The 27,975-nt window shown below is 27.2% G+C and overlaps 1 protein-coding gene across 1 annotated transcript; it reads right to left on the bottom strand.

Annotated features, from left to right (window-relative positions):
- Positions 1–5: 5 nt before the first annotated feature.
- LOC117237153 (S-adenosylmethionine decarboxylase proenzyme) lies at positions 6–27,756 on the bottom strand. The gene is made up of 6 exons (XM_033500843.1): positions 27,440–27,756; positions 21,986–22,072; positions 1,691–1,817; positions 1,023–1,125; positions 619–902; positions 6–540 (listed from the first exon to the last, which is right to left on the bottom strand). Exons 1-6 carry the CDS (start codon positions 27,568–27,570, stop codon positions 238–240), a joined length of 1,035 nt encoding a protein of 344 aa, XP_033356734.1. The 5' UTR covers positions 27,571–27,756; the 3' UTR covers positions 6–237.
- Positions 27,757–27,975: the final 219 nt, after the last annotated feature.

The raw sequence follows: 27,975 nt of genomic DNA, 5'->3' as shown, positions 1-27,975 counted from the left end.
TATAGTGCACTCGTTAAGATTTGTTTCATTATTATGTTTTATATATTGAGTAGATACAAGATCATGTTCTTTGTAAATATTTTCAGATTTTAATATATGTTTTATAGACTGATTATGTTTGTTTGCCTCATTTATGGAATTGGAAAAAGAAAAGGAAGTTTGAGAACGGATAGAATTATTAATAAGCGCTTCATTAGTTCCTAGTTGGTTAGGTCCAAATGAAGCGTCCATGAACCCTCAGCTTGGGAATCTTGAATAGAATGCACAGGTCAAATCATAATTCTTGAAGCGGCAATATTGCACATCTGTACGTAGCCAATCACCAGAACCTTTCAGATAATCAGTTTGCTCTAAATCACGTGGACAAGTAGCAGCGATTGATTCTTTGTTAGCAAAGATGGTCACAACAAATTTTTTTGGTTTGAAAGTGTTTAGAACACGTCGTATTATTTCCTCATATGATGCTTCTGGAATGTTACTCTCAAATGAAACATATGAAAACTCTGGCTCTGGTGTAATATGAATAGTCATGTAATTTCCCTGTAAAATACATATAATTACTTCTATATGTATTCTTTATATAATGTCAATTTTTTACTTTCCAGCAAGTATACTTACATTTCTAGATACTCCATTCATTGAATATCCACAAGGTTCAAACAAAAAATCATCTATAATCATGTTTGGAATAAGTTTGTCAATTCCTGATTTTTGAGTTGCTTCGTCTGCAGAGGAGCATACATCTCTAGTGAAAAGAGACATTACTTCTGGATCTAAATGAGTCATTAGGATCTCTAAAGTTTGATCTGGTTCTATGGGTTCATCTACAGATTTCTCTTTATTCAAAGTGTATAAATACCAACAATCTGAATCTACAGAGCCTAAACAATAAGCTTCCCCAGCTAGAAAAAAAATTATAGCAAATTACATTTTCCTTGAAACCTTTTCTTCATCATAATTATAACATTCATTTTATACAATATTACAAAATTTAAATGCATAAACATAAAAAGTATTCTTACCAGGGAAGAATGTATCAAGCAAAGCAACTTCTTCTTCAAATGCTTGATGTGGGGATATTTGTAACTCTGGCTTCTTGTAATTTTTTCTTGAGTAAAATACATTCTGAAACAATAATTACAATTTTATATAACCCACATTTCAATATTTTCTGTTCTTTTTTAAATATAAATAACTTGATCATACATAGTAATAAAATAAAACTAATTGGAATATATATTTACAGGCAATATAAAGACAAGAAGCATTAAATTAAAAATAATTTTGGACAAATGTATTGTCATGTGCTATATCGTGAGTAGGAGAGATCAATAAACCAAGAGGTAGAGATGTATCCTGTATACTAGAGGTTTCCTATATATAGACACATCATTTATCCATGCACTAGGTCAAGTTATATAGCCAAGTACTTTCAACTTCAATTAGTTTGCCTTAAATGGTAATGATTATAAACAAAAATTATAATAGTTTATAATACATTACTCTTGCAGTATAATGCATATATATCAGTAAAATAGACAATTTTTTATATTTTCTTTTATAAAAGTAATGTTTTACATATATTTTAAGTTTAATTAATAAGCTACTCTTAAGAAATTATAAAATTTTCTAATTTGTGTATTAGTAACAAAATTAATTAATAATGAAAAATATTGAAGAAGTTTCATACCTCTACTTCTTCAAAGCCAGTATACTCTTTTACAAGTTCCAAAAGGGGCTCCAAACATTGAAGAGGGGTAGTTGTGCCACATGTTTTAAGGATAAGTCTACGCTTTGATAGGAACATGCTGCTTTCACTGTAAAATAAAATTAATATTTATAATATTTTGTATTTAATTCTGGATATGATTTATTATCAATTTTATTTGCAAAATTTATTCTTTATATTAAAATTATATCAAATATATTTTTATTTATATGCTAATATTATTTATATTTCAATCTTTTCTTACAAATTAAAATACAAATAATGGTATTTAATTGTTACATTTTAAGTGGTGTTATAATAATCTATTGCTAAATTCATGTAATTATTTGAAGTCGATTTATATAATTATGCTCAAAATGTAAGATTGAATACAAGGTAAATGTATATTTCCTAAGAATTGTGATTTCATATATGAGCCTGTCAGAAACCAAACCGATTAACTCTACTCTTTATTAATTTCTTAATTCTATTATACAAGTATGCAATTAACATTCAATCTTAAGAAATAAATGATTTACTTCTACAATTTCATTCATGGCAAGATAACATAAATAATAGTAAATTCTAAGGTAAATTTAAAGAACAGTACTGTAACATTATCACATTTCTATACTTTTTACATATGGAGTTAACTAATTTAGTTTTTGAATGACTCATATTATAACTTAAATCATTATCATATAATAGGAAGGAAAATTTATATACAGGGTGATTCGTAACTGGTGGTACAAGCGGAAAGGGGGTGATTCTACGCGAAAAAAGAAGTCGAAAATATAGAATAAAAATTTTTCGTTTGAGGCTTTGTTTTCGAGAAAATCGACTTTGAATTTTCGCTCGGTACGCGTACACTTTATCACGTCTCGTTATAGCGGATCTCGCTGTAGATCGTTGTCTCGATGGAAAAATTAAAAAAAAAGAAAAAAAATTTTTGTTTAAATTTTTATTCTATATTTTCGACTTCTTTTTTCGCGTAGAATCACCCCCTTTCCGCTTGTACCACCAGTTACCAACCACCCTGTATAATAGGAATATGTTGCAAAATATCTTTACTTTAATTAAAAATGATCAAAATACTTTTAAAATATTAATAATATATATATATTTTGTATATGTATACACAAACAAATATTTAGAATATTGCATTAAGACTTAGGCAAATGCTTTAGACAAAAGTTAGAGGATATCAAGAGAGAAAGATTATGTTAACAGTTTGTTATTTTAGCAGAATTTTTCAAGGTTATCTCAAGGTCAAATAAATGTCACCATGATCTATCCTCCTTGATTCTTACAATTTTTGGCTAAAACATATTTCAGTATCTTCCATAATTTTCGAAATACTTATCTAAGGAAACTAAAATATGGCATCCTATACATATAATTTTTTAAATCAAAAAGATAGTCATTTAAATATGAATTTACTAATATTATAGAATATTCTAATATGTTTTTATTTATTCATTCCTCAGTTTATTTTAGTCTGCAAAGGAAAGCTTTAATTAATGTTACTAGAATAAACTAATTTTAGATATTATTACATAACTGTTTAAATATTTATTATTTAGCGATTATGAACATTTGCTTAGGACTTAGAGCAACATTTCGAATTCAACTACAAAATTTACTTTATTACGCCTTTTTGTATGACATCATCGTTAATCGATATTTCAGAGGAGTAATGACGACAAAATACACGTGCTTAGCTAAGCTTAAAATTTATTACAAGTTTATTACTTTCCTTTGAATTGAATAAGATTTCAAAGCTAAACACTGAGGATACAAAACAGGAATGAAGAGAAGAGAAATTTCGCTTAAAATTAACATTAAACGATATAACCGAAGGAATTCGAAGGATTTTACAGAAATTGTATTCTTGATTTGTTTCTGAACAGCATTTTTGGCATAAATAATGAATTAAAAGTTATCAAAGAATGGAGGTTATTAAAAGACATTTACTTGGCTTCCACTGTAATATTATTTTTAGTTTCAGATCTAGATGGTATTAGATGAAAATAAAGTAAGACAAAATATGCTTATGTACCTTCCGTAAAATACTTAGAAAACAACTGTAACGATAATTAATCAAATATATTATAATATATTTCAAACATGAAGTATATGTGAAACCCAGAGTTAGAGTGTATTAAGATCATACAATAGTATAATAATGATATTAAATTCATATGTATGCTTTTGCAATTTTCGTTTGCTCTCCTCTAAAGCATGAAAAATGTGACTTAATATTTAATAAAAGTCTGACTCTGAAATCAAAATATACGTATACACGTATGTATAATAATGCATATTATAACAACAATAACAACAACAACAACGATAATAATAATAATTTATTTTTTCAGCCTCCCGGCTATGAAAAGGAACTCGGTGTACAATTGTTATTCTTATTTGCTTTGCATTCTGAACGTTGCATCCTTCAGATACATATATGTGCACATTCTTCTTACCAGACTATTTAACTGTAGTATTAACTCAGCTATTGCCTATCTATCTAATTACACTTATTTAACTCTTATTGTTTAACTCTTATCTGACTATTTAATATGAATCTAGTTATTCTTATTTGCGAATATAATTAAGAAAGTAGAATCTCAGTAGAAAGTTATTTTACCTCCTAGATATTATAGAAAGCATTATACTTTGGATATTTTACATATTTTTTTATATTATGTGCATTCTATTGGGTTGGCAACTATTGATTGCGGATTTTGTCATTAGGTGGTAATGACAAAATCTGCAATCACTTAGTTGTCAATCCAATATATAGTTTCGCACTTTTTAATTTCCTATAAATGCATAATAATTTGCGACCTATATATATATTATAATACTATAATATAATACATATATATATATATATACATATATATATATATATATATAATATCATATATTATTTGTGATTTAGAATAAACCTATTTTATGCTAGTTGATAATATTTGATCAAATCGTATTCTTACTACGGACGCGTTCATAACTTCCACTTGACTATACAAATATCACGATTTCTTCTAGAATTTACTATACATATATTATTTGCGGGTTATCATTGGTATTTCGTATAGACATTGACCCTAGATTTTCTGAGTAAATAAAGATGCACGAATCACATTATTAGTCGAAACGAAACGTGAAAAAAGTCAAGATAAAACGTTAAAGTACAGTGACCACAGACAAGATAACTGTGATACTGATTCAAATACGATGACATAGAAATATAAATGAATAAAGTATTGATCTCTCCCTAAATGTCGCATTATTTCTCGCAAGTTCCATTTTCTCTAAATTCTTTGCAGTTTCTAAACTTCGCCCTAGAGAAATCCTTACTTTTCTATTAAATCTGAAATTAGTAATCTTCTGAAAGATATTTTGTTCCTCTTTTGTTATAAGACAAAAATTATTCTTGATCTTGATCATTTAAGATTACAAAGGATTAGTGTAATAATAAGGTAATTGTAATAATAATATTGCAATAATGAAGTAATTATAACAATAAAGCAATAATCAAATTTGATAAAGATTATATAAAAGAATGGCATTTCGTTATTTATCTATGGGAGTATAATTTAAAAGTATTCATAATTTAAATGATTATATAACGCAATGTCAATTAGTTAATCCAGACTCATAATGCAGTAAACTCTACAACAGTCCGCTCGTGAATGGAGGACTCATTTTAATGTTTAGATCTCAAGTTCTCGGAAATCAGCCGCAATTGCTATTAGTAAACCATCTAGCTCAATAAATAATTACAGTTACAAGTAGTACACTAGTTATGTAGTACACTAATATATAAGTAGTAATTATAATGTCCGAATAAATGGTCACTCTTGCATATGTACATATATTTATTTTGTGTATAAACCTAAAAAATTTTCTAAAAAGAATAAAAAGTTCCATAATTTTCTAGAAAAAGTTGGCATTAAATTATATGTGTCAGTATTATCATTATTCTAGTTTATTAAGTATTATTTATGTATATCATTATTCAAATTTATTTCGTGAATAAATTTAAACAATTCTTGCAATGCATCATGAAACAAAATCTTATTGCAAAATATTCAAAATTAAACAAAAGAGAAAAAAGAATAAAAACTCATCCAATAGATGTTTACAATATGTATATATGTTATAGAAATATAATAATCTTTGTGCTTACGGATTACATTACTCTCTCGTTTGATATTAAATTTCATTTGAGAAACAAATCTAGTTTATCTCTTTTTCACATATATATATACGTACGTATACTCGCTCATTCACTCACACTTACATACATGGCGATGTGTACATGTTCACATGCCTGTCATATTGTGCAACGCGGAAAAACTGCGATGGAAAAAACAAGTATGAGAAGATCTTTAAAATGTCGAAGCATGACTATAGCGAATTATAAGCACCACAAAGTTTTAATACATAATAAAAGGAAAATATTTTGAATCATTTTATAGAATTTTCTTTAATTTTACTAAATTTTGCAGATGCTGCTATATATAATAAATAAACGTGTACGTTTCCGAATATTATGCATATTGATTCAAACTCCTGGACTTTGTGGATTGATGAAATTTGTATCTTTGACATTAAATGACATCTGATGAACATTTTAAGCACACGGCATGCATTTAATGCTCCCTTATAATTGTTCGTACAATTTCTTTAAAGCCACTAAATTTACATTCTTTAATATTCATATGTGTTTTATTAGATAGCAATACATATATCACTATTTATAAAAAAAAATTACATGAAATTACATAAAGTTATAATATTTGCAATAAGTTAAAAAGCAACCAAAATTGTAGTAAATTAGCAATTAGCAATTAGTAGTGCAATTAGCAAAGATTGTAGGCTTTAAGTCTCACTACAATAAATACAAATAATAATGAAGGAGAACAATAAATCAAATCAATAATAACAACAACTCATCAATGTAACCAGCAATTGCATTAAAGATTGATTAAAGCTATCTCAAACCATCAGAAGTAATAAACTTATAATTCGTTAGTACATAGTGGTTGTTTATATGTTTAAAAGGTGCATGTGACCTAAAATCTGAAATAAAAAGAAAGGGAATAGTTTATCAATTACTATCAATAGTAAAAAATTGCCAACTTTTATTGGTTAAAATGGTGTATACATATATTTAATACTTGAACAAAAGATGTGTATTTAATCAAATCTTGCCAAATATGTAAATTGAAAATGTAATAATGAACAATAGAAATTTTATCGAAAGAAATATTACAAATGATAATCTTTAGTTATTAACCAAAATATATATGTCCATTAAAAACTTCACCTGCTTGTGTCAATGATAAGATTATCGTAGACAATACAAGAATTAAAAAAATGTTCATTCATAATAAGCATATATATTAAGTAAATTTACTAATAATGTATTTTTATATATGAAGTTGTTCATTTGTCTGTCTGGCGAATTTGATAAACGATTATCAGATGTAAATTTGAAAAATAAAATTGTGTAGACATCGTATATACCGTGCTTACCTAGTACTCAGGCTTGGGCAAATGTTATTTCAAATAAAGATAAAAAAATAATAATTTAAATTAGTTTAAGTACTTCCTTACTTTTATTTTAGAAACAGCACAAGAAAGCAAGTTTATTCTGTGTTAAGATCAACTAAATTATTTTAAAATAATTTTTTATTTGAATTAAGATACTAAGAAATAAGGAATGGACAGAAATAGTAGCAATAACAAACGAAAAACAATTATAGGAAGTGGCAAACTTCATAAAGGAAAGAATGAAGTTGAATCTGAAGTGACTTTATGCATGAATGAATAGAGAAATCAAAGAAGAACAAACAGGAACGAAACACCAAAGATTGACACGTACATAGAAAATAATATTATAGTTATTATAAATATCATAGTTAGATAAATAGGGATGTCAGATTTAGTTCTAGGGAATAGAGAGAAAATGTAAGAGACGAGCACATACAAAAAAAGGGTACTTTAGTGGGCATAAGCCTCAATATAATAAACGAATACAATACAGTACAATTTTAAATAAGATAATTATTTTATTATTACCTCTCAAATAAGATTAATAAATAATTTGAATTTTAAATCATTTGCTCCTATTTTAATTTCAATTATCCTTGAATAATGCATATCTCAGATTATAAAGAAATCAGTATTTCTGACGTAGATGACAATATTACTATAATAGAGTCAGAATATTACTTCAGGGAACATTTATTCAAATACGGAATATTAGACAAAATAAAAAATTATTTCATTAATTTTGATAAAAAATATTAAAATTATATAATAAATAATAATAGTTCAAAGAAATATCATTTGCTTATAAACTGATACATAGCTATTTCAAAATAACACCTGGCCAAATAAGATATGTATATCATTAAAAAATAAAAAATTTTACAAATTTAATTTAAACGTGAATTAAAATGAATTCTTCCGCATGATATGAAGAAATATCAAAATTCTCTATTGAGATTCTACCTTTGTTACTCATTTTATATTCATAAAATGAAATAATTATATTCATAAAAATATGCATTTACATAAGAATCCGCAATCTAATCATAATTAATCATCAATATTATCGGTAGCCACTAATTTCATGGACATGGCATCACTCATAGTCTAAAGTCTAAAGCTATGCACAAACAATGCGAGGCAGACCCGCGAGGCTGTTTCACCACGCTCGAGTTTCCTCGTGCTGTCACGTAGATATAGTATGCGAGGCAAGCAAGTGAGGCAGAGAGAGCAGTTACGCTTTCGACAAAGTCGTTCAATACGCATCCAAACGAAGCGAGTAAAGAGCTGTGAGCAGAATTGTGCAGATTTACAATCAAATTACCAATTTATGCAACTCTTAATTGTAATTGAAATACAATTACGAAGTACAATGTAATTGAATCAAAATTATGAATTAAGAGCTAATCAAACTTAAAAGATAATAAGAGGAAGGAAGAAGTAACGTAAGGGTTTCAAACAGAAAAACATTATTATCCGTGATGAATATACATAAACATTTATTTCATCTTTTTAAAGTTTTCAGCTGTAATTCAGTTACATTGTATTTGAATTACATCATACTTCAATTACACTCATGATTACAGTAATTAGCAATAGGGATTACAACGTAATTGAATTATTATGTAATTGAAGTACAATGTGATTAAATTACGCAATTAAATTACGGTGTAATTCAATTAGCACAATTGTGCCTGCAGGATACCTTTGATCTCGCCAAAAAGTCGACAATTGTTGGTTCGCCCTGAGACACGTCTCGGAACGAGGCAGCCTCGCGGGTTTGCCTCGCACTATCTGCACATAGCTTAACGATAGAGACGTGTCTCGCTAGCTTCTCCATGCAGACGGTGGTGTCATGTATTCCGGCAATAGCTACTTTATGTTTAACATTTGCATTTTTTCTACTAACTCTAACAGCATTAAAATTATATTTATGTTGGTCCAAAACAATTAATAATTACATATTTATTGAATCTAATGATATTTTTGGTTTAATGCCAGACAGACTCAATATTATTGTTAACATCAATATTATTGCTAAAAAGAAAAACGTATAAAAAATATATGAGAAATAAAAGGTGATAGCAAAAGTAATATGTGTTATGTAAGCTAAAACATAGCGTGTTGTATAAAATCGTAATAGTCTTTACATATACGTACGTATATTGTATATCATGCATGCACGCATTAGATACACGTGCTCACTACATACACATGCAATTACACGTATGTAAGTAAAAGTGTATAGAACTTGTAGATAGCAATACATAGTAATAGGATGGATCGCAGAAAAGATATTGATGACTAAGAAAGAGAACTAAATGATCAAACTACAAGTTCAAGTACAATTCCATTTAATCCAATGATATAATTTATATGTTCTTCGTTCGTAATAAATGTCACTGATGAATTGATCGAAGAATTTGCGAAGCTAAAAAATTTGCTATCATATTGTATCAAGTTGTATTAAGTATAAATAAATATTTTATGTTGCCTTTTAAGAAGAATTACAGTGAGTCGCCATACGATTAAATTTAATATAATGTATGTAGTTCTTAAAATCTTGTACGAGCTCAATTCCATTATCAAAATTTGCAAACTTAATAACGACCAGAGAAATAATAAATATATGTGAAACTAAAATCAAAAGTTCAAGTCAAGATATTGGAAAAACACATTGTATGCAATTATGCTGCTATTGTCCTTTTGAGTACCCAAAGAGTACGTGATTAACGCATATGTAATGGCTAAAAAAAGTATGGACATACCATTGTATTTATTATTAGCATTTACATACTAATTAATTGGATCGAAGTGTACTAAATTTTATATCATTTAATAATATGTACCTTCATATGGCTACAAAAATTTCAAAAAGGGCAATGTTAAATTTTAATCTAGAATATTATTTTTTGTACATATTATCTTTAGTATTCGTTATTAATTCCCTCTCATATTGATTATAATTGGTTATTAACTCACATTCGGTCAGTTTCGAACCAATTACATTTTTCTAATGATAAAAGGTATATATCTCGATTTTGAAGAAAATTCTTGCGATTTATCGTTTTAATAGTATGTTAAACGTCTTCTTAAAGCGTTAGAAATCTCTTCTGTTTGCAAAAGCGAGAAAATTCTTTGCATCATAAAGTCATAAAGTGATTTGTGCGAATCACGTGTTTTTTTTTATAAACGCAGGAAAGTAAAGGCACGATAATATGGACTTACTTTGTATTTATAAATGTACATCTGCAAATTTTGCAACAGGAACGTATAAGAAAAAATATTTTTTAAATTGACAATATTTTTCCTCAATTTTTTAATCTCATATTGGATCAAATTCGCGCGGACAAATAAAGTAAAACCAATAGGATTTTATTCGCAGTAAAATAAATAAAAATTTACCAAGAGCAATGAAAGAAGGGAAGATTTCATTACGTTGAATTCCAACGGATATACAGGGTGTTACGCCAGGCGACTCTCTACCTGGCCCAGGTAATACACCGCGAGCCAGACGGACACCAAACGTCCGCTCCTTCTTACGGCGTACCCTCAATAACCTTAAGCCTCGTCATAAATCCCATTAATTTGCTTGGTAAGGTCCTGCATACCGAACTTTTCTAAATCACCTTCTAAAGAATATTGTTTACTACGGCTTGACAAAGGAAAGTTGGGTTTTCCCGCGTACGATGCTTGCTAATAACAATTGCTAATAACAATTTTTGAAAATTTTTCATTGTTATTAATCATTGCTTTAAATAAAATTAACGAACTTACAAGCAAGACAACTGAACATAAATGAAATTCGTACATAATTTTAGAATGCGTTTTAAAACTAAATTAAAAATGTGGCCAAAATTTTATCACCGCTTCCAACATAGATGAACAACTTTCAACTGATCTTACATAGTACTATCATATATTATGTGAGCATATATATTATTTTTTTTTATTATGTAACATTCGAGGAAATAATGGGAAATATAACATAGTCGTTGATATTATATTAATAATTAATTTATGATTACTTTTTGCATTTTCCCTCCTAAATATTAAGTACTATTAAATACTGTTTTAAAATATTTATGAATGAAAAATAAACATATTTAAACAAGTTAAAAATAAACTACATAAGGCTAAATAAAATTTGTTTATATTTTAACAATGAGATCCTAACTAAAACTTAAGTTTATCTATAGAACACGCTAACAAATATGTGTACTTGCTATGTGAAATAATCACATTGATATGAAATATATTTTGTTTTAGTTTTGATTTAGTTTCAGTTTTCTGTAAACTAAACCAACCAAGTTTCTTTTTCAAAGCTATTGGACCGAAAAGTAGAAATAAATGAATAGTAAATGAAATATATTTTAAATAATATATAATTTGAGTAATATTAAAATAAATATTGAAGAAATATTAATCAAAAACACTTTCAATATCGTATTTATGCAAATACAATCCTATTAATATTTACATGAAAAAATAAAACTGATAATATAAAGTGCATCTCCATAGGAGCTAGATTAAGATACATCTGGTATATGTAATTAACTATGAGGAATGATTAGATTAGATTAGATTAGATATTCCAAACAGCAATGCATATTCATCACTAATACAATACACAACAAATAAAATAACAGTACTCAAGATATTCTAATAATTACCTATTTTTAGTATTTATCTTATTCCAAGATGAATGATTTTTATCAGTATTCAAAATAAATAAAAATATGTGTAATATCTTCCCAAATTAACATAAAAGAATGGAAATAATTATATAACTTCGATTATTTTGCATCAATTAATGTTTAAAATTATAAATAATGTAAAATATTAAATATTAATAAAGCAGGTGATATATTAACGAAATAACGAAGTAATAATTCATAAGATATTAAAAGTAAAATTGTATTAAAAATATTGTTATACCGAAATGTAAAAAGACATAAATAAAAAATAAGAAAACATGAAACAAATTTTTTGTCATGAACAATTTTGTCTCTAAAAAGTTGTAATTTAAAAATGATATGTTTAAAGAATCAGCATTGAAAACTGTGATAATATTCGTTTACTCGATGATTTTCCTCGACTTAACAATGTTATCAATAATTAATTTATTAATAAACAAATACTTTATTTCATATATTTCCTTTTCAAGAACATATTTTACTATGAAATTCACTACATATTCAATCCTATTACATTCTTTGATTCATTTTCATTTTGACCCAATTATATTTTTATCGTTAATATAGTGTCGCTAATATAACCTCATTGTTGATGCGACATTAAATCTTAATTAAAATGAAAATTTCTTAAATCTGAAGGAAAAGCGAAATAATCGTCATCGATATATATGATTTTTCATTTCAGCTCTTTGCTATACATATACATATATCTATTAAATCTTTTTCTTTGTTAAAACGAGCGAGAAGAATTTCCTTTCCCGCTTAATTTACATTATTGAATTCTGTTTTTTATAGTATTATTATGAAATAGAATTCCAAGGATTTATTTAATTCTTTTCGTCATTACCAATCCAATCATATTTTTGTTATCTTAGAGCATCTCAAGTTTGAGCAAAATATGAAAAAACTGCTATTGGTATATATGATTTTTTGTTTTAATTTTATGCTAAACATTTGCTTGAAACATTAAAAATCTTTCTGTTGATTTAGATCAAAATAAGATTAACAAATATATAATAAGTAATAAGTATAAAATACAAATAGATAAGTATAGAAATTCTAGGATCTTAGGGTTAATATTTCTGTTGCTGAAAAAAAAGATAAATGAAAAAAGAGCTATTTATTCTTTCCTAGTCTAATTTTCATTGCTTTCTCTGATTTTATAAAGTGTTTCTTTCTTTTATAGCTGTTTTGTTAAATGCTTAATAATATAAATTACATCTTTTCCTTGACTCAACATAAATTTAAAAAAGAAGAGATCTTCGCAATAATTTCATAAAGTTTGGAGAAAATTATAGTACTTCTAGTAGGTACTATAATACTTTCTTTGTATCCCTGGTTTCTGCAATGGGCCTGTGTATAGGCTTTATTCTTCTAACACATTTTTTGATAACTTAATAAAACAATATGTAAGTTAATTTATTTATGTTTTATTATAATGTTTATATAACATTTACGCGTTATTTCACTACTTAGTACATAATGAGTTAACTTCTCAATTGTTTTGTTCGATCTGCCTATTGCTTGAAAAGGTTTTTACGAAGATAGATATTTTTATTGATTGCTTTAAAATGCTAGTGTGTATTAAATACATGCAAAAATTTTAGTCTGTTTTTCAAACGTTAATATATGATTACTTTTCAGCAATACCATTTCCCGCCTTTTTGTGCAATTGTTTGGTTCTTATTGATCTGCCTGAAATGCCAACTCCATGATCGATTGGTGACAATAATTTCACAAAACAACAGTGAGCATAATGACAATAACGCTAGGCTGCGTGTAATTCGAATCCTTAACTTGGGTTGGAAAATTTGGGTTGCGCGCGCGGCGTACTTTCCAGATTGGACAGATGAATCAACACTTATTCAAGTCGATATAGCACTTTTTAACCGGACACTTTCGAAATGTTGCAGAAATATGAAAATGACCCAGTTATCTTTTTTTGACGGAATCCGAAACTTGACAGAAAGTCAAATTGGAGGAAAATATTTCGATTATAATTAAAAACATTCGGGCAATTTAGACAGATAAAAATAAGACTTTGTAAATACTTGAATCTAAATTTGGGAATTTAAATTTTATCTCCACGAAGGCTGAACTTCACCTTTCAAGCAATAAATGAACCTATTACCTGTGCCAAATGTTACTAAAGAGCCGGAATTACATAACGATATTTTCATACTATTTTTGGTTTGCGAGTTATTTGTTATTTAGCAAAGCTTCCGCGCAGTAATTAAAATATTTGAGATTTTACAGCTTTGGAAATTTATATTCCTCTATCAAAAATAGATATTTCGTTTATTTTTTCTTGTTCAGTACAAAACTTTATACTATTATTTATTAATTGATAGATTTTATGTTCCACACCTTCGCGCGCGTTTCGATTTCGATATAATCATTGACACGTAATATCACAACAGTGTTTCGATTTCTCTAGCGATCTCTTGATAAAACAAATCTTCTAATTGATATAGGAACTAATAAAAATTATTATCTTATCTATTGTTAAATATTTTGCTGAATAATTGACTTTTCGTTGAGGCGATATAGTTTAAATAAATGTGTAGAAACGATTTCTTAATCGTACTTTCAACAAACGGCATGCATAATCTACGAAGATTAAAGAATAATTTGTTTATATATCCAAGCAAATACAGAGATAATTAATAATTAACACATTTAAGAAAAAGAAACGTAGATATTGATCAAATCGATAAAGATACTTTTGAAACTATTTAAATTCACATTTATTTCGAAAAAAGAAAAGGTGTTATAAACTATTATATATATATTATACTTTTATATACTATATTTTATTATTTTGTACTTTATATACTTATCATATTGTTAATATTTTTCAAAATTATATTAAATATGCATATCTATAATATAGATTATACTATGCTTTAAGTCTCACTACAATAAACAAATACTAATAATAATTATTATTATTATATTTTATGTATTTCTTGTTTTAAAAACTACTGCGTACACAGTGTTTCACTAATTCTATATTATAATATTATAATTGATAAGTATCATAAAATTTGTTCTTTTCATTTCATTGTACGGAGATTTTATATTTTGTACTCTACGTGCATTCCAAAACTACAGCTTGATAATCTTGAAAGAATTCGCATGCTATTTTAAAGGTCTTATCATCTCAAGCAAGAAAGTTAATAAGAGTTTACAATTTATCTCATTGCTTGCAAAATATGTTTGATGATAAACATTGCTTCCGCTTTCCTTTGTTCTCCAATATTTTATTTCTTTTCTCTCTCTTTCATTCTAACGATTAAATTTTACATTTGCTATATTTTAATATGCGCTTAGTACACTTTATTTAAAATTAAAAGTACAGATATATGATTAGGAGCTTTGTTTCTTCAATAAAAACTTAATATACAGGATATTTAAAAGCAAAAAATCTATTACTTTATGGTCTTATACCATATTCATCAAGAAGAATAAAAAAATATTTAATCAAGAATTGTTTTTACTGCAAGATTAATGTTTTTAGTTTAACATGTAATTTTGTACCTTTCTATAAAAATAGTTTATAAGCACGATTTACTCGTCTAAAATGAACAATGTAGTTGAATTACATAAATAAACAATATTTAGAAATATTAGGTTGTCCGAAAAGTTTCTTTCGTTTTATGAGGAAATAATGGATGCACAATATTTTCCATTTTATATTATTTTATCGAATTACGTATGACCCATTTTGTTCTATCAAAATAAAGATCACAACGTTCGACAAATTAGGTTTCATGTATAAAGATGCATCGTTGTAAAAGGCATGTCTGTAAAAGAAAGACACTTTTTGGACAATCACTTTCAAATATGTAGATAATAATATGTAGATATGGCACGTCAATTCATAATTTAAATACTGGAAAGTCAAAAACGTAACTTTAGAAGTGTTATGTTCGAATGCAAGGAAAACATCAACTAAGCATTTATTTAAAAAGAATCAGAAATAAAATTGTATACCTTCGTTGATATTAGTGATAATCTTTAGCTGTAGTATAATATATTCTCCTGGATCTCTTTAATCAGTATATGTAAATACATATCTCTAAATTGACTTATTTACTTCTATTTAACGTGCTATTTTACATCTATTTAAATTACTCACAAATATAATATTGATTAATCATTTTTTTACCCCTCTAAATGAGTACTGTAAGCTCACTAAGTTTCAGATTTTATTCTAAAAAGATAAATTTTGGATTCCAGTTTTAAATGTGTTAAAAACGTAAATTAAACACTTCTATTATCACTTATAATAGTAATTCCAACAACAATAACAATAATAATTATAATAGTAATAATAATAATGATAATAATGATAATAAAGTAGTTTAGTATGATAAAATAGTCGCTTATCGACTTCTGCCTGTTACGACCTTATCTCGGTGCAAAGATTTTTCTTATTTTCCATTCCTATCACCTCTCATTACTGACTATTATTAAGCACTCCTGTAGTTATTTTTAACGCTTTAATTCCTGTATATTTTAACATTTTAATTACTCCAAATTTCCTTAAAAGATATGGAGAATACACAAAAATGTTTCAGATATCAATTGTAGAATATCACTAGAAGCAACTCACATTTATTCGATTTTCCTATGACCTTGAAGAAACTTTGAATTTTTCCATCGGAAATCGATATTTTCTATTCCATATGTTTATAACGAATACTAAAACGTTTTGAAAACATCATTTACTTTTGGCCTTTAAGCGAACCATCCCTGAGATAGAAACTTTCGAAGCTCACAGGTTGCCGACATTCGCATTACCTGATATACAATTGTTTAAAAAGGTTCTTACATGATACTTATATCTATGGATTGATTTAATTTTGTTGCCATCCTTGAAATTGTTATATTTCAATTTTGACTCTATTTCAATAAACAAAACAAATTTTTAATGTTTTAAGAAATCGTTTCACATGAAATTGTAACGAGAAGTCGCATAACTTTTTTTACTGTGTATTTCTAAACTTTTGTTTCAGGTTTTTAAAGCCTTTCGGAAATTTACAATGGAAGAATTCACAATGGAGCAACGAATAAAAAGTAATTAGAAAATAGGGATTGATTACTCTTCGTGACATTACACTAAACAGTAATCTTTATAGAATACAACCTACGTTGATGAATAGCTCTTGGGTTTTCACTTTTCGGTATCCGAAAACCTGGTGTTCTGTTTAACATACCCATTGAGCTGAAAATGGGGCTCATCTCCCATTAGAATAGCGTTAGAACAATGGAACACTGAATTTGAAAATAAAATCCAATTATTTTTGCTCGTTGTTCCACTGTGAACATTTCCATTATAAATTTTCAAAAAACAAACTTTATAAATCTGAAACAAAAATTTACATATATACAATAAAAAGGAAGTTATACAACCTTTAAACGGATAAATGACCTTTGTGCCACCTTGTGCTAATAACAAATTAATAATAATAATATATTATTATTATTTTCTGAGCTTTCAAGATATTTTCCAAAGTTAATAAAATACAACTGGTTCGGTAATAGAACTAATGGAAAAAGTATCATATGTATTATGATATATAAGGAATGGTTTATAGAAGTTTTACTTTAAACTGAGATAATACAACCTTTTTGTGATTGATTAAGATTTAAACATTACAAATTATAAAAACATGACTGAGTTAATTCTCAATATAATGGTTTGTGTTCAGACAACTCACGCTGCAAGCTGTTAATATATGCATGTTGTATGTATGTACACATACATATATTATATATGGACGTTTCTGCATTCAACACAATGCAACGACTCGTCTAATATTAGACTGAACACACAAAGATTAAAAGAAAAGAACGTATTAAATCACATGTTCTATTTTTTATAAAGAAACAATTTTAAAATTCAGTACACATTCAATATCAATGTTATTTTAAAATTGTTTTTTTATTTCGTTTGGGGGGCTGAACATGCGTTCTTTCATCTTCCTTAAAATTTTCAAAATATTGCTTACCATGATATTAAAATATCATTTCTTTTAAAAATTGTACTTTTAGCTTTTACAATATTTCGTCTTGTTAGCTACTTTTAAAAGATTTAGATCTTTGAACTTTCCTGTTTTTTTTCAATTATGTCTTTACTCTACTTATTATGTTCTATAATCTTCATATGGAAATGTCTGCTTGAATGTTTAAGATAACTCCTTTAGATTCTATCAACCAATATTTACAATGTACATACAGTCAGTCACGAAAGTTTTCATATATTCTATAACAAGGCTATTTTTATTAAAATAAAATTTTATCGCAACGGTAGAAGTATACTCAATGCACACACGAGTAATTATGTAGGAGCAACGTATGTATAATATATGTATAGGACTTATATAAGAGCTACATAAGAGTAGTAAATATAGTTTATTTTAAGCGAAGTAAGCTAAAAATTAATTTATAATTAAAAACAGAACACGATTTCCAGAAAATATCAACTGTAGTTTTAAATAAAAAGACTGTATAAACACAATTATTTCTTTTGATCTGTTCGAATATTTTTGTACAATTTTGCTACAAAAGTTATTAAATTGTTACTTCACACTTACTAAATATAAAATATAAAATGACCCTGTTCTAGGGTATATGAAGACATTATATTGACTATAAGACTTTATATTCATTGATAGTTAAATATTGTTTGTATTGTCTATTAATTTAAGTCAAACAAAATGTCAAATTGCGAATGCTTTCTTGTTTCATGAATTCTTTATCTCACACAGTACACTGGATACATACGAAATTCAAATCACTTCCTTTTATGAATTTAAATTTACAATCAATTAATCATTCTGTGGTCACAGCAACACATGATATTGGTCATACTACTCATGATTTTCTAAATCTAAATCTTGTCTAAATCTTTTGACGATATTAACCTTGAAAATAAACAATATAGTAGACCTGCAAATATTTCAACAAATCTAGAATGACAGTAGTCTTTCGAAACTAATATTTAAAAAATTTTGTCTCGTTGACAAAAGCGACGCATTAAAAATGTAAGTTCCTATTTGGTATAGTCTAGGTAAGATATTGAAAGGTATAAACCATGTGACAAGATAAGGAAATGGTTGAGGGAAAGTAGACCGAAAAGTAAAACAACAGACAACGGAAATATGCATGTATATTGTATACATCACCGTTTCTGCGAAGATAAGATGTGTAATATGAGAAACCGCGATAGAGTCGATAAAACATTTAGTTGAACATTGTGTAGCCATGGAAAGAATGAATTTAGATGTGGAAGAAATTTTGCAAGATGGGAGGTAATTGAAAAAGATTTACATTAGAGATTATGTTATGTAAGTACAAAAGTAGACTCTTTAATGACGTAGTGTGCAAAGGAATACATATGAATGATGGATGAGGATATGGATATTCAAGATATTTTTGTAAACCAAGTCCGATTTCTTTTAAAACAATTTCTAGTCCGTGAGATTAGAATTTAATGAATACATATTCTACAATGTAATTTCATTATTGCTCTTAAGACTAGTTCAGATACGCTCCAGTACAGTAGGCACGTAGCAATTTACACTGTTTACTTTGGGAAAAATCACAACGGATGATTGCGATTCAGCCTCGTTTCATCCACAGTGATCCTCTAAAGCGAACAGTATAAATTCGACTTTACCTGCTACTTCCCTACTGTACTGATCGTGTCTGAATCAAGCTTTATGGAAGAAGACGTGGAAATGGTATTAGGGGCAATGGGACAGATTCGAGGAAATAGAGACACTAAGGAAGATAAAAAAAGGATGAGGGAGGGAGGGAGGCAGGGAGAGAGAAAGCAAGGAAAGAGAGGGAAAAACAAAGGGGTTAAGGGCAATAAGAAGAAAGAGAAACAAAAGCAATATTAAACTCCGGGAAGAAATTAAATAGGAAGTATGGCGGAAAGAGAGAGTGAAAGAATTTAAATAGTATGATAGGCGTTATGTGAGATATATATATATATCATCAATTCAATATATATATATATGACGCATTAAACTGTAAAAAATGAAAAGTACGTTGTATACCTCAATTTCATATAGCTACTATAAAACGCAGAAAGTTTTTCAAAAACGCAGGAGCAGGACAAATGTTAAACTCAAAAATCATATATAAATAAATGTCATGTAATGTCTCCACATGTAACCAGTGAAAATCTAAAATACGTAATTTATAGACGTAAAATATATAGTATGAATGAAAGTATAGGTAGAGAAAAATGAATGAAGAAAGGTAAACATAGAAAATAAGAAAAAATGTAAATAAAAGCTAGAAGTCCTAAGCCAACAGGTAAGAACTACATATATATAACAAATAAATAAATAATAAATGATACTATCGCCCTTAAATATTCGGACATCTTAATCAATTCATAATAGTACTAAATTAAATACAAGACTTACCCTTCGACGTACTATCGGTTTCAAATATCAGTATTCAAATTAATTTCGATATCGATTTCTTTCTGCTATATATTGGATTGTAACATATGAAATGCCCGTTAGATTGCGTCAAATTCTTTATTTAGATTATATCAAAAAGTATGTTAATTTCTTACAATATAATTTAAACAAAATTAAATATCGATCTATGTTGTTTCTTTCCCTGTATTCTTTTGTTTGGAATATTGTTGGAAGTTAGGAGTATTCTCTATCTATAACAAAACAGTGAATATTCTAGTCTAGTATTATGCAAAATTTTTATGTATAAGTCTAAGTATATTCCTTTTCGTATCTTTTATTTTCGCGCTGGTTGCTGAAATAATTCAGTATTCCGTCGTTTCTAAGATGAATATGTCATATCAATAAATATATTTCTTATACACGAAAAACAATTATTTGCTTTCCTTTATTTTCTATCATTATTTGTAATGATCAAATATTTGGCAAATAAATAATTTGGAAATATGTCTGAAATTTATGGATTTATTCATCTGCAGTTTTGGAATTTATTTGCAAACAACTTTATTTTCAAATTATTTTATTTGGAGTAATTATTTGATTTACTTATTCATCATTTTTATTTGAAATAAAAGATGTTAAATCCTGTTTAGAACTTTTTCTATTCGATTTATATAGCTTAAAGAGCAATAAAGAGCTTCTTAAACAATAAAACAATTTTACAACGTTATTATGAACACCAATTTTCTTACAACATTAGTTTTTAAAAATCAATGTTTTTATACACGATCATAAAGAATAGAATTAGTCAGAGGTCTTTTTATCTCGCAGTTTTTCATTACGTTATATTTTATGAAAAATAGAAAAGTGTTTGGATAATTTTATGCAGCAATGCATATAGAAATAAGTTTGTAATATTTACAAGAATGATATTAATTTAAATAGAAAGATGAGTGACGAGAAAATTTAGTAAAACGAAGTTCCATTTCTTAGTCAGTGGGACTATAAATAGAGTTTATCTTTCTATTTATATAAGATTCTGTTTAAAAATTTGAAGTTAACCTTCATAGGACTCCTCAAGATTATCACAAAGTTAATATCAGCATCATCTGTTTACCTTGATATGCTACAACCTTTGTCTAAAATATTTTTTCGCATCTTCCACATTCTTGCAGATATTTGTCATCGAAGAGTAAAATAAAACACTGTGATTATATCTGATTCATATGATTAACTGATTCAACTGTTATAAATTACTAATAAGTAGAATGCGGATATTTATATAAATTCATATTTTTATGCGCACGATTAAAAAATTGAAACTTGGATATAGACAATCGTTTTATTTATTAAATATTATAACGTGTATAATATTTTGGCTATTTTATATATTTATGCTTATTGCGTACATTCTGTTCATTCTTGCACTTAAAAATTTTGTATAAATGCGTAAAAATCCAAAATCTACTAATAACCCACATGCGGCGATACACAATATTTTAAGAGTGCGTAAGTGTAAATTTTTAAACTAAACATGTAAGAAAGATATGAAGTGTTTATATATAGTTTACCTGAGAACATAAGCATCCACATGCTCGGTGCGACAAATGCTGATAATCTCACAACGAACGATTTTTAGTAACGATTGCCACTTCCATCTGAAATAAAATTTTATCTTTGATCAATATAAATTTATATGGAAATAAATCTTAAATATCGTTTATTAAGTATTTCCTTTTATTATCTGTCGTGTTAGTTATTTTAAAGAGTAATACGTAAAGAAATGTATATTCATAAGGAGTTGAGTATCATTCATAAACAATAATTCAATATTATTAATAATTATTCATGATTATTCAATATTCAATCAACTGCTTCTTGTGAACATTTATATAGTTAATCCATTAATTTCAACTATATATGCTCCAAAAGGTATATGCGAAAAACATTGTATAATATACGGATGATGCAATAAATACAAATACAAAATACGTACAAGGTAAATCTCGTATTCAGAAAAATAATCAATTTCACATTTTGGTGTTAAATAGAGAATAAAAATATATATATCTGAATTATTTTACGGAGTAAGCTAGCATATTACTTAATTAACATTTTATCATAGAGAATCAATTAAAAATTTTGTCATTCACGGATTAGCAATACAAAAAGAAAAGGTAAAGTGCGGTATTACTATAACCAGTTATAATTTTTATAACATGCATGAAATAGTCATAACGGTAAGAATCTGGTAATAATATCAGTTCATTTACAATTCGAATATAAACGATGCAGAAATTATAATGATGATATTTACATACGTGAGAAGATAAGGATAGCTGTGCGAATCGATGGAAATTTAATTCGTATACGAGATTAATAATAGTTAGAGAAAATTGTTAGAGGAAATTCTTAGACGGAATTCTAAGAACATGAAAAATTGTATAATTTTCCCATAATGATATTTGATATAATACGTCAATACAATATACAATGTGTCTCAACAATCGTGATACAATCGGCAATAGGGTGATTCTACGTGAAAACATAAGTCGAAAAAAATTTTTTAATATATATATTACACTTACAACTAACTCTATTGAGCCAACCAACAAATTATGATATGTATAATATGATAATGTGGGTATCGTATGCGCGTGGATAACACTCAATAGTGCTTCCACTTCATGGTCGAAAGTATAGAATAAAATTTTTTAACATGATATTTTGTTTCGAGAAAATCGAGTTTGGAAATTTGTCAAGTATACTTGAACTTGGCTAATTTCAAACTGAACGGGGCTATATAATAGAGAGGGCATGAATTTCTTGAAATAATTATTTCTTTATTCGTTTCATTTCACTCAAAATATTTTAATATTCAAATTTCTATTACCGTCACATTTTACACAACTAGCATTCAAATGATAAATACTATTAAAATACATGTGCTATGCAGGTATTGAGAAATAATAAAATAGTTTGCCCAAAAAATCCAATATTTCTATGAATCTCTTAATTATCTCTAGACCTTTCAATTTATTCGAAACAATTTTTTACTTGTATCTATATTTACGTAATATTTGCATTTAGTTTATTAATTACGTCAGAATATTTAGCTTAATATGCAATGCATAAAATGCCTCTGGACAAATATGATTTCTAATCATTCTATGTCATTAAATTATAATATGAGTAATTTAACTGTATTACAGTACAACATATATTTTTGGATTTTTGTATATCCATACATGTGTATATTTGAGATAAACGTTTTATTATTAAATCAAAGTGAAAAATGATATCAAACATTGCATTTAACAAGCGAATATGAATAGCATGGAGCTTGGATAATATTTAAAATAAACTATTTATTTAATCCGTTATAAAATGTTACAGATATTACAGATTTTTATTTTGTTACAAAATGTAAAGTAAAGTAATTGAAGTAACTGAATGTTGATGATGTTGCATTTTACTGAATGTGGAAGCAAGGTATATTTCTATATATGACTATTCGTTTAACTTCAAATTTACTTATATTTGTTTTCTTAAATCTGTTCCTGTTTTCAAAGACATATATCTCCCTCTTAATCTTATTTTATTTACTTAATATGTTTCAATATACATATTTATGAATGTTGTTGTGTGAAATGTGGCGATAATAGAAACGTTCGAATATTAAAATGTTAAGATGAAACAAATAAAGAGATAATTAATTTTGAGAAATTAATTGTCTTCCTGACGAAGTAAAAAGCTTTTCATAATTTACTTTATTTACAGCAAATTTGAGGAAATTAAAACTGTAATATTCTTTGTAACAATTTGTAAGTACGAAATGAAAGATTTCGTATGCAAAACAAGGAACAAAGAGTAAAACGCTCTGCATATACTGTACTGTAATATACGCTTCTGCATATTTTCCGTTTGTGCTTGCCAACACGTTTAGTTCGTCTAATTATAAAAATTTATAGTTGTTCTACTGCCTTGTGTTCTTATGCATTACTACAAGAGATAAATATATAACGTGTATAACGAAATCCTTTAGTATTTCATATAAGTGTAAAATCATGTAGTAAAGCACGTCGAAAATTAATGTGATATTAATAAATACAGTAGTCGTCAAGAAGCAATGTTTGCTAACGTAGATACAAATATTAGAAATTAAAATTAATAATTAAATAATAAAAATAACAATAATAGTTATAATAATAATAATTACATTATTGTACTTGCAGAATTAATACAGATTATCGAACAAATACATTGGGAAAAGATAAACTAGAAAACAACACTAGAAAAAATAAGTAGAAAAATAATTTAAAAGAATATAACGTCAATAATGGCGATATATTTCTACAAACATAAAATTTATTACGCAGAACTTCAAAATCTGACACTTTCATGCTTTTCAAACATTTCGAAATACAAAAAATAGATAAATGTTTAATTTTCTAATTTGTAGATATAACAGCAAGTACGAGTTCATCGAATATAAAATAAACAAACATTGAAGTTTTTACTACACAATTTACCAATAAAATATTAGTTTCTTCTTAATTTATTATTTCGATCAAAATTTATTTGGAAATTTAGATTATATTAATATTTAAACTTTTATAACAACATAAAGTTAAAGTTATAAATAATTAGTTTTATTTTCTCTATGAGGAAATTATAATGCTGCCGAGTGTTGCTGTAACGTCCTAACAAATACTCTTTCCACTTTCATTTCCTCGTAAAATAATGTATATTTTATATATTATTTATATATAAATTATATAAATTAAATAACATTCACTTTGTATTATGCTACTGCGCTTGTATGTGCTACTTACGCTAGAGCGTTTTACTCTTTTTTTTGCAACATTCATTTCTTTTTTCATGTATAAACTATTTTCACATATTTTTTATACTATTTTTTTACAAAATGATAATAATTAACTTGAAATATTTTTCTGTTAAAGGCTTTCATAGTAGCTTCTCATTGAATGCAAAATATAAGTCTCTTAAACTATGTACATACAGTGCGAGGCGTTTAAGTACCTGCCTCGTACCGAAATGTATCTTACGGCGAGGCTGCCTCGGAACAAGCAAACGATGGTTGGTTTTTTGGTGAGATCAAAGGTGCCTCACAGTTCCTTCGTTTGAACGTGTGTTGAAACGACTTTGTCTAAAACGTAACTGCTACTCACCCTGCGTTACGTACTCTACGTTCTACGTCTACGGTACAGCACGAGGTAACTCGAGCGAGGTAGCTACATATGAGGTGAGGCAGCCTTGCGGGTCTGTCTCACACTGGCTGTGCATAGCTGTAAACTCTTCTCATGTAGATATAGAATAACTATATACAAAACGTGCGTAATGAATGTGAGTATTATATTTATATTCACGATTATCAATAAAAGAATAACTATTATATTTTATGTTATAAAACATTTATCAATTATTTAATAGAATTTATACATACAATATGAAATTTTTTATAATTTACACGTTAAGTAATACAAAAATGCAATTATTGCATAAGTTTCGAAATTGATAATAACATTTCATATTCCTGCAATTTCTGTCTATTTCTTCTTATACACGGTTTATTAAATTGAAAATTTGAAATATTTTGATAATATTTATTTGACATAGTTTGATTCTCAATTAAGTGAAAATATATTTATATGCAAATGTTACATAAATTATACAAATGTATTGTAAATAACTATATAACGTGCGTTTCTCAAAAGTACTAATAAAATGTTAACAAAGTAAAAAATAATACAATTACTATTAAGAATAATATTCTAATTATCATACTTCTTCATGTAAGTTGCATTTATTTCCTGTTAAAAATTGATCAACCCGTAGATACCACCCCATCAAGCCTATCATCGCATGTTCACTAAATTATTTAATTAAATAAATCACTATCATGCAATATATTCTAAGACAATAGACATGTATTACAAATTACATAATAATACTATATATCAAGCAATATAATTCTTCCCTAGATTAAATTTTAATTATACTTTAAAATATTACAATTTCCTGTAATAATATGATAGTACTACAATTTTCGGTTATCTACCTATACTAATTGTTGCACATGATTTGTATATTCTGCATTAATGTTGAAAAAAGCTTATGTCATTATGTGTTACATTAATTTATATTCAATTTAAAAAGTTAAGAAAATGTTTATGGTCAACGTAAAAATTGACACCTTCAAATTAGCGTTTTTTTCAACCAATTATTTACTCTAAATGCTAGTAAAGTACCAGAAAAAAGGAAAATCGCATCGGTGCTTATGTCTATTTATATTCAATTTAAAATAAGGAGATAAAGCGATGTATATACATATCAGAGTCTCGTAGCCTCGCTTTAAGCGGTCGGTATTACTGGAACGAGAAGAGAAGGTGGGCGCATCGATCTTCGCCAAAAAACACGACATATATATACTACTGTAAAATTCAATGTATTCAATGTAGTGCGCCGAATATTTCTCCAACAAAATCATTTTTTTTAAGTCAAACACCGACTGCGATATTCAACAATTTAATCAAAGTCAAAGAAAGTAAAAGAAGAAATGTTATAAATTAATAGTTTTCTATTTTCCTGTCCAAAATATTAACACACGTGAGAAACTAATTCTCAAATGAGTGTTAGGTTAAGCGTACTAACGATTATGACCAGAACACTATATCACAAAGTACCGGCGATATGGTCATGGTTGCCAGGCCGGTTTTATTTTATCAAAACATTTATTTCAAATAAAATTATATGTCATTGATCAATTTTTAATATTTATAATACCTCGAATGGCATTACGCTTTCGTAAATAAATTGACGTTCGAATATAACTAAAAATTTGAATATTTTTATTAAACCGTATTGTACAAAATTGATATTACGTGGAATATAATAAGTTACGATGAAATTTTACATAAAATTATATGATTAAATTTAAAAGATTACTACGACTAGAGGAAACAGTTGATTAAATATGAGAGAGATAGCATGTTTCAACTCACTGAGGAATCTGCCTAAGATCGCCCTGCTTTCTGTTTATGCTGCTGCTGCTTGTGAACCAAATCTCAAGGAGTTTCTCCACTCCTTCGAAAAATTGCACACTATCGGTGCTGTCGTTTTTGGTGGCTGCCATCCTTTGGAGGCACAAAATTTTATTCACAACTACGATATATGTGAAAACAAACAAAATTTCCTTCTTGAGTTTGTGTTTCGCTCCAAATGTATGATAAACGAACAGTCTCACCGAACTTTGCTTTACTACTGAGAACAAGTGATCGAGTAATCATATTGGCGGTGGTTTCTATCTCTCTCACTCTCGTTTGCGTGCGCAATATGGTAGTTCCCATCTTTTTCCTACTCCTTTGTACGATGCTCTTTCTTACCTACTATCTCTATTGGATGCGTATATCCACCGTTCTGCCAATCACAAACTACTTTTTGGCGCATGCGCATCAACCGATTATATTTAAAATATATCTCCATTCTTCTATTTGCAACACATAAAATTTGAATTTATTATATAATATATATATATATA

This window comes from Bombus vosnesenskii, unplaced genomic scaffold, assembly GCF_011952255.1.
Source record: "Bombus vosnesenskii isolate JDL3184/JDL3185 unplaced genomic scaffold, Bvos_JDL3184-5_v1.1 scf7180000013358, whole genome shotgun sequence".
NCBI classification, from domain to species: Eukaryota; Metazoa; Arthropoda; class Insecta; order Hymenoptera; family Apidae; genus Bombus; species Bombus vosnesenskii.
Note: the sequence above shows the minus strand (reverse complement) of the source record. Positions and strands in the feature narration are given on the sequence as shown.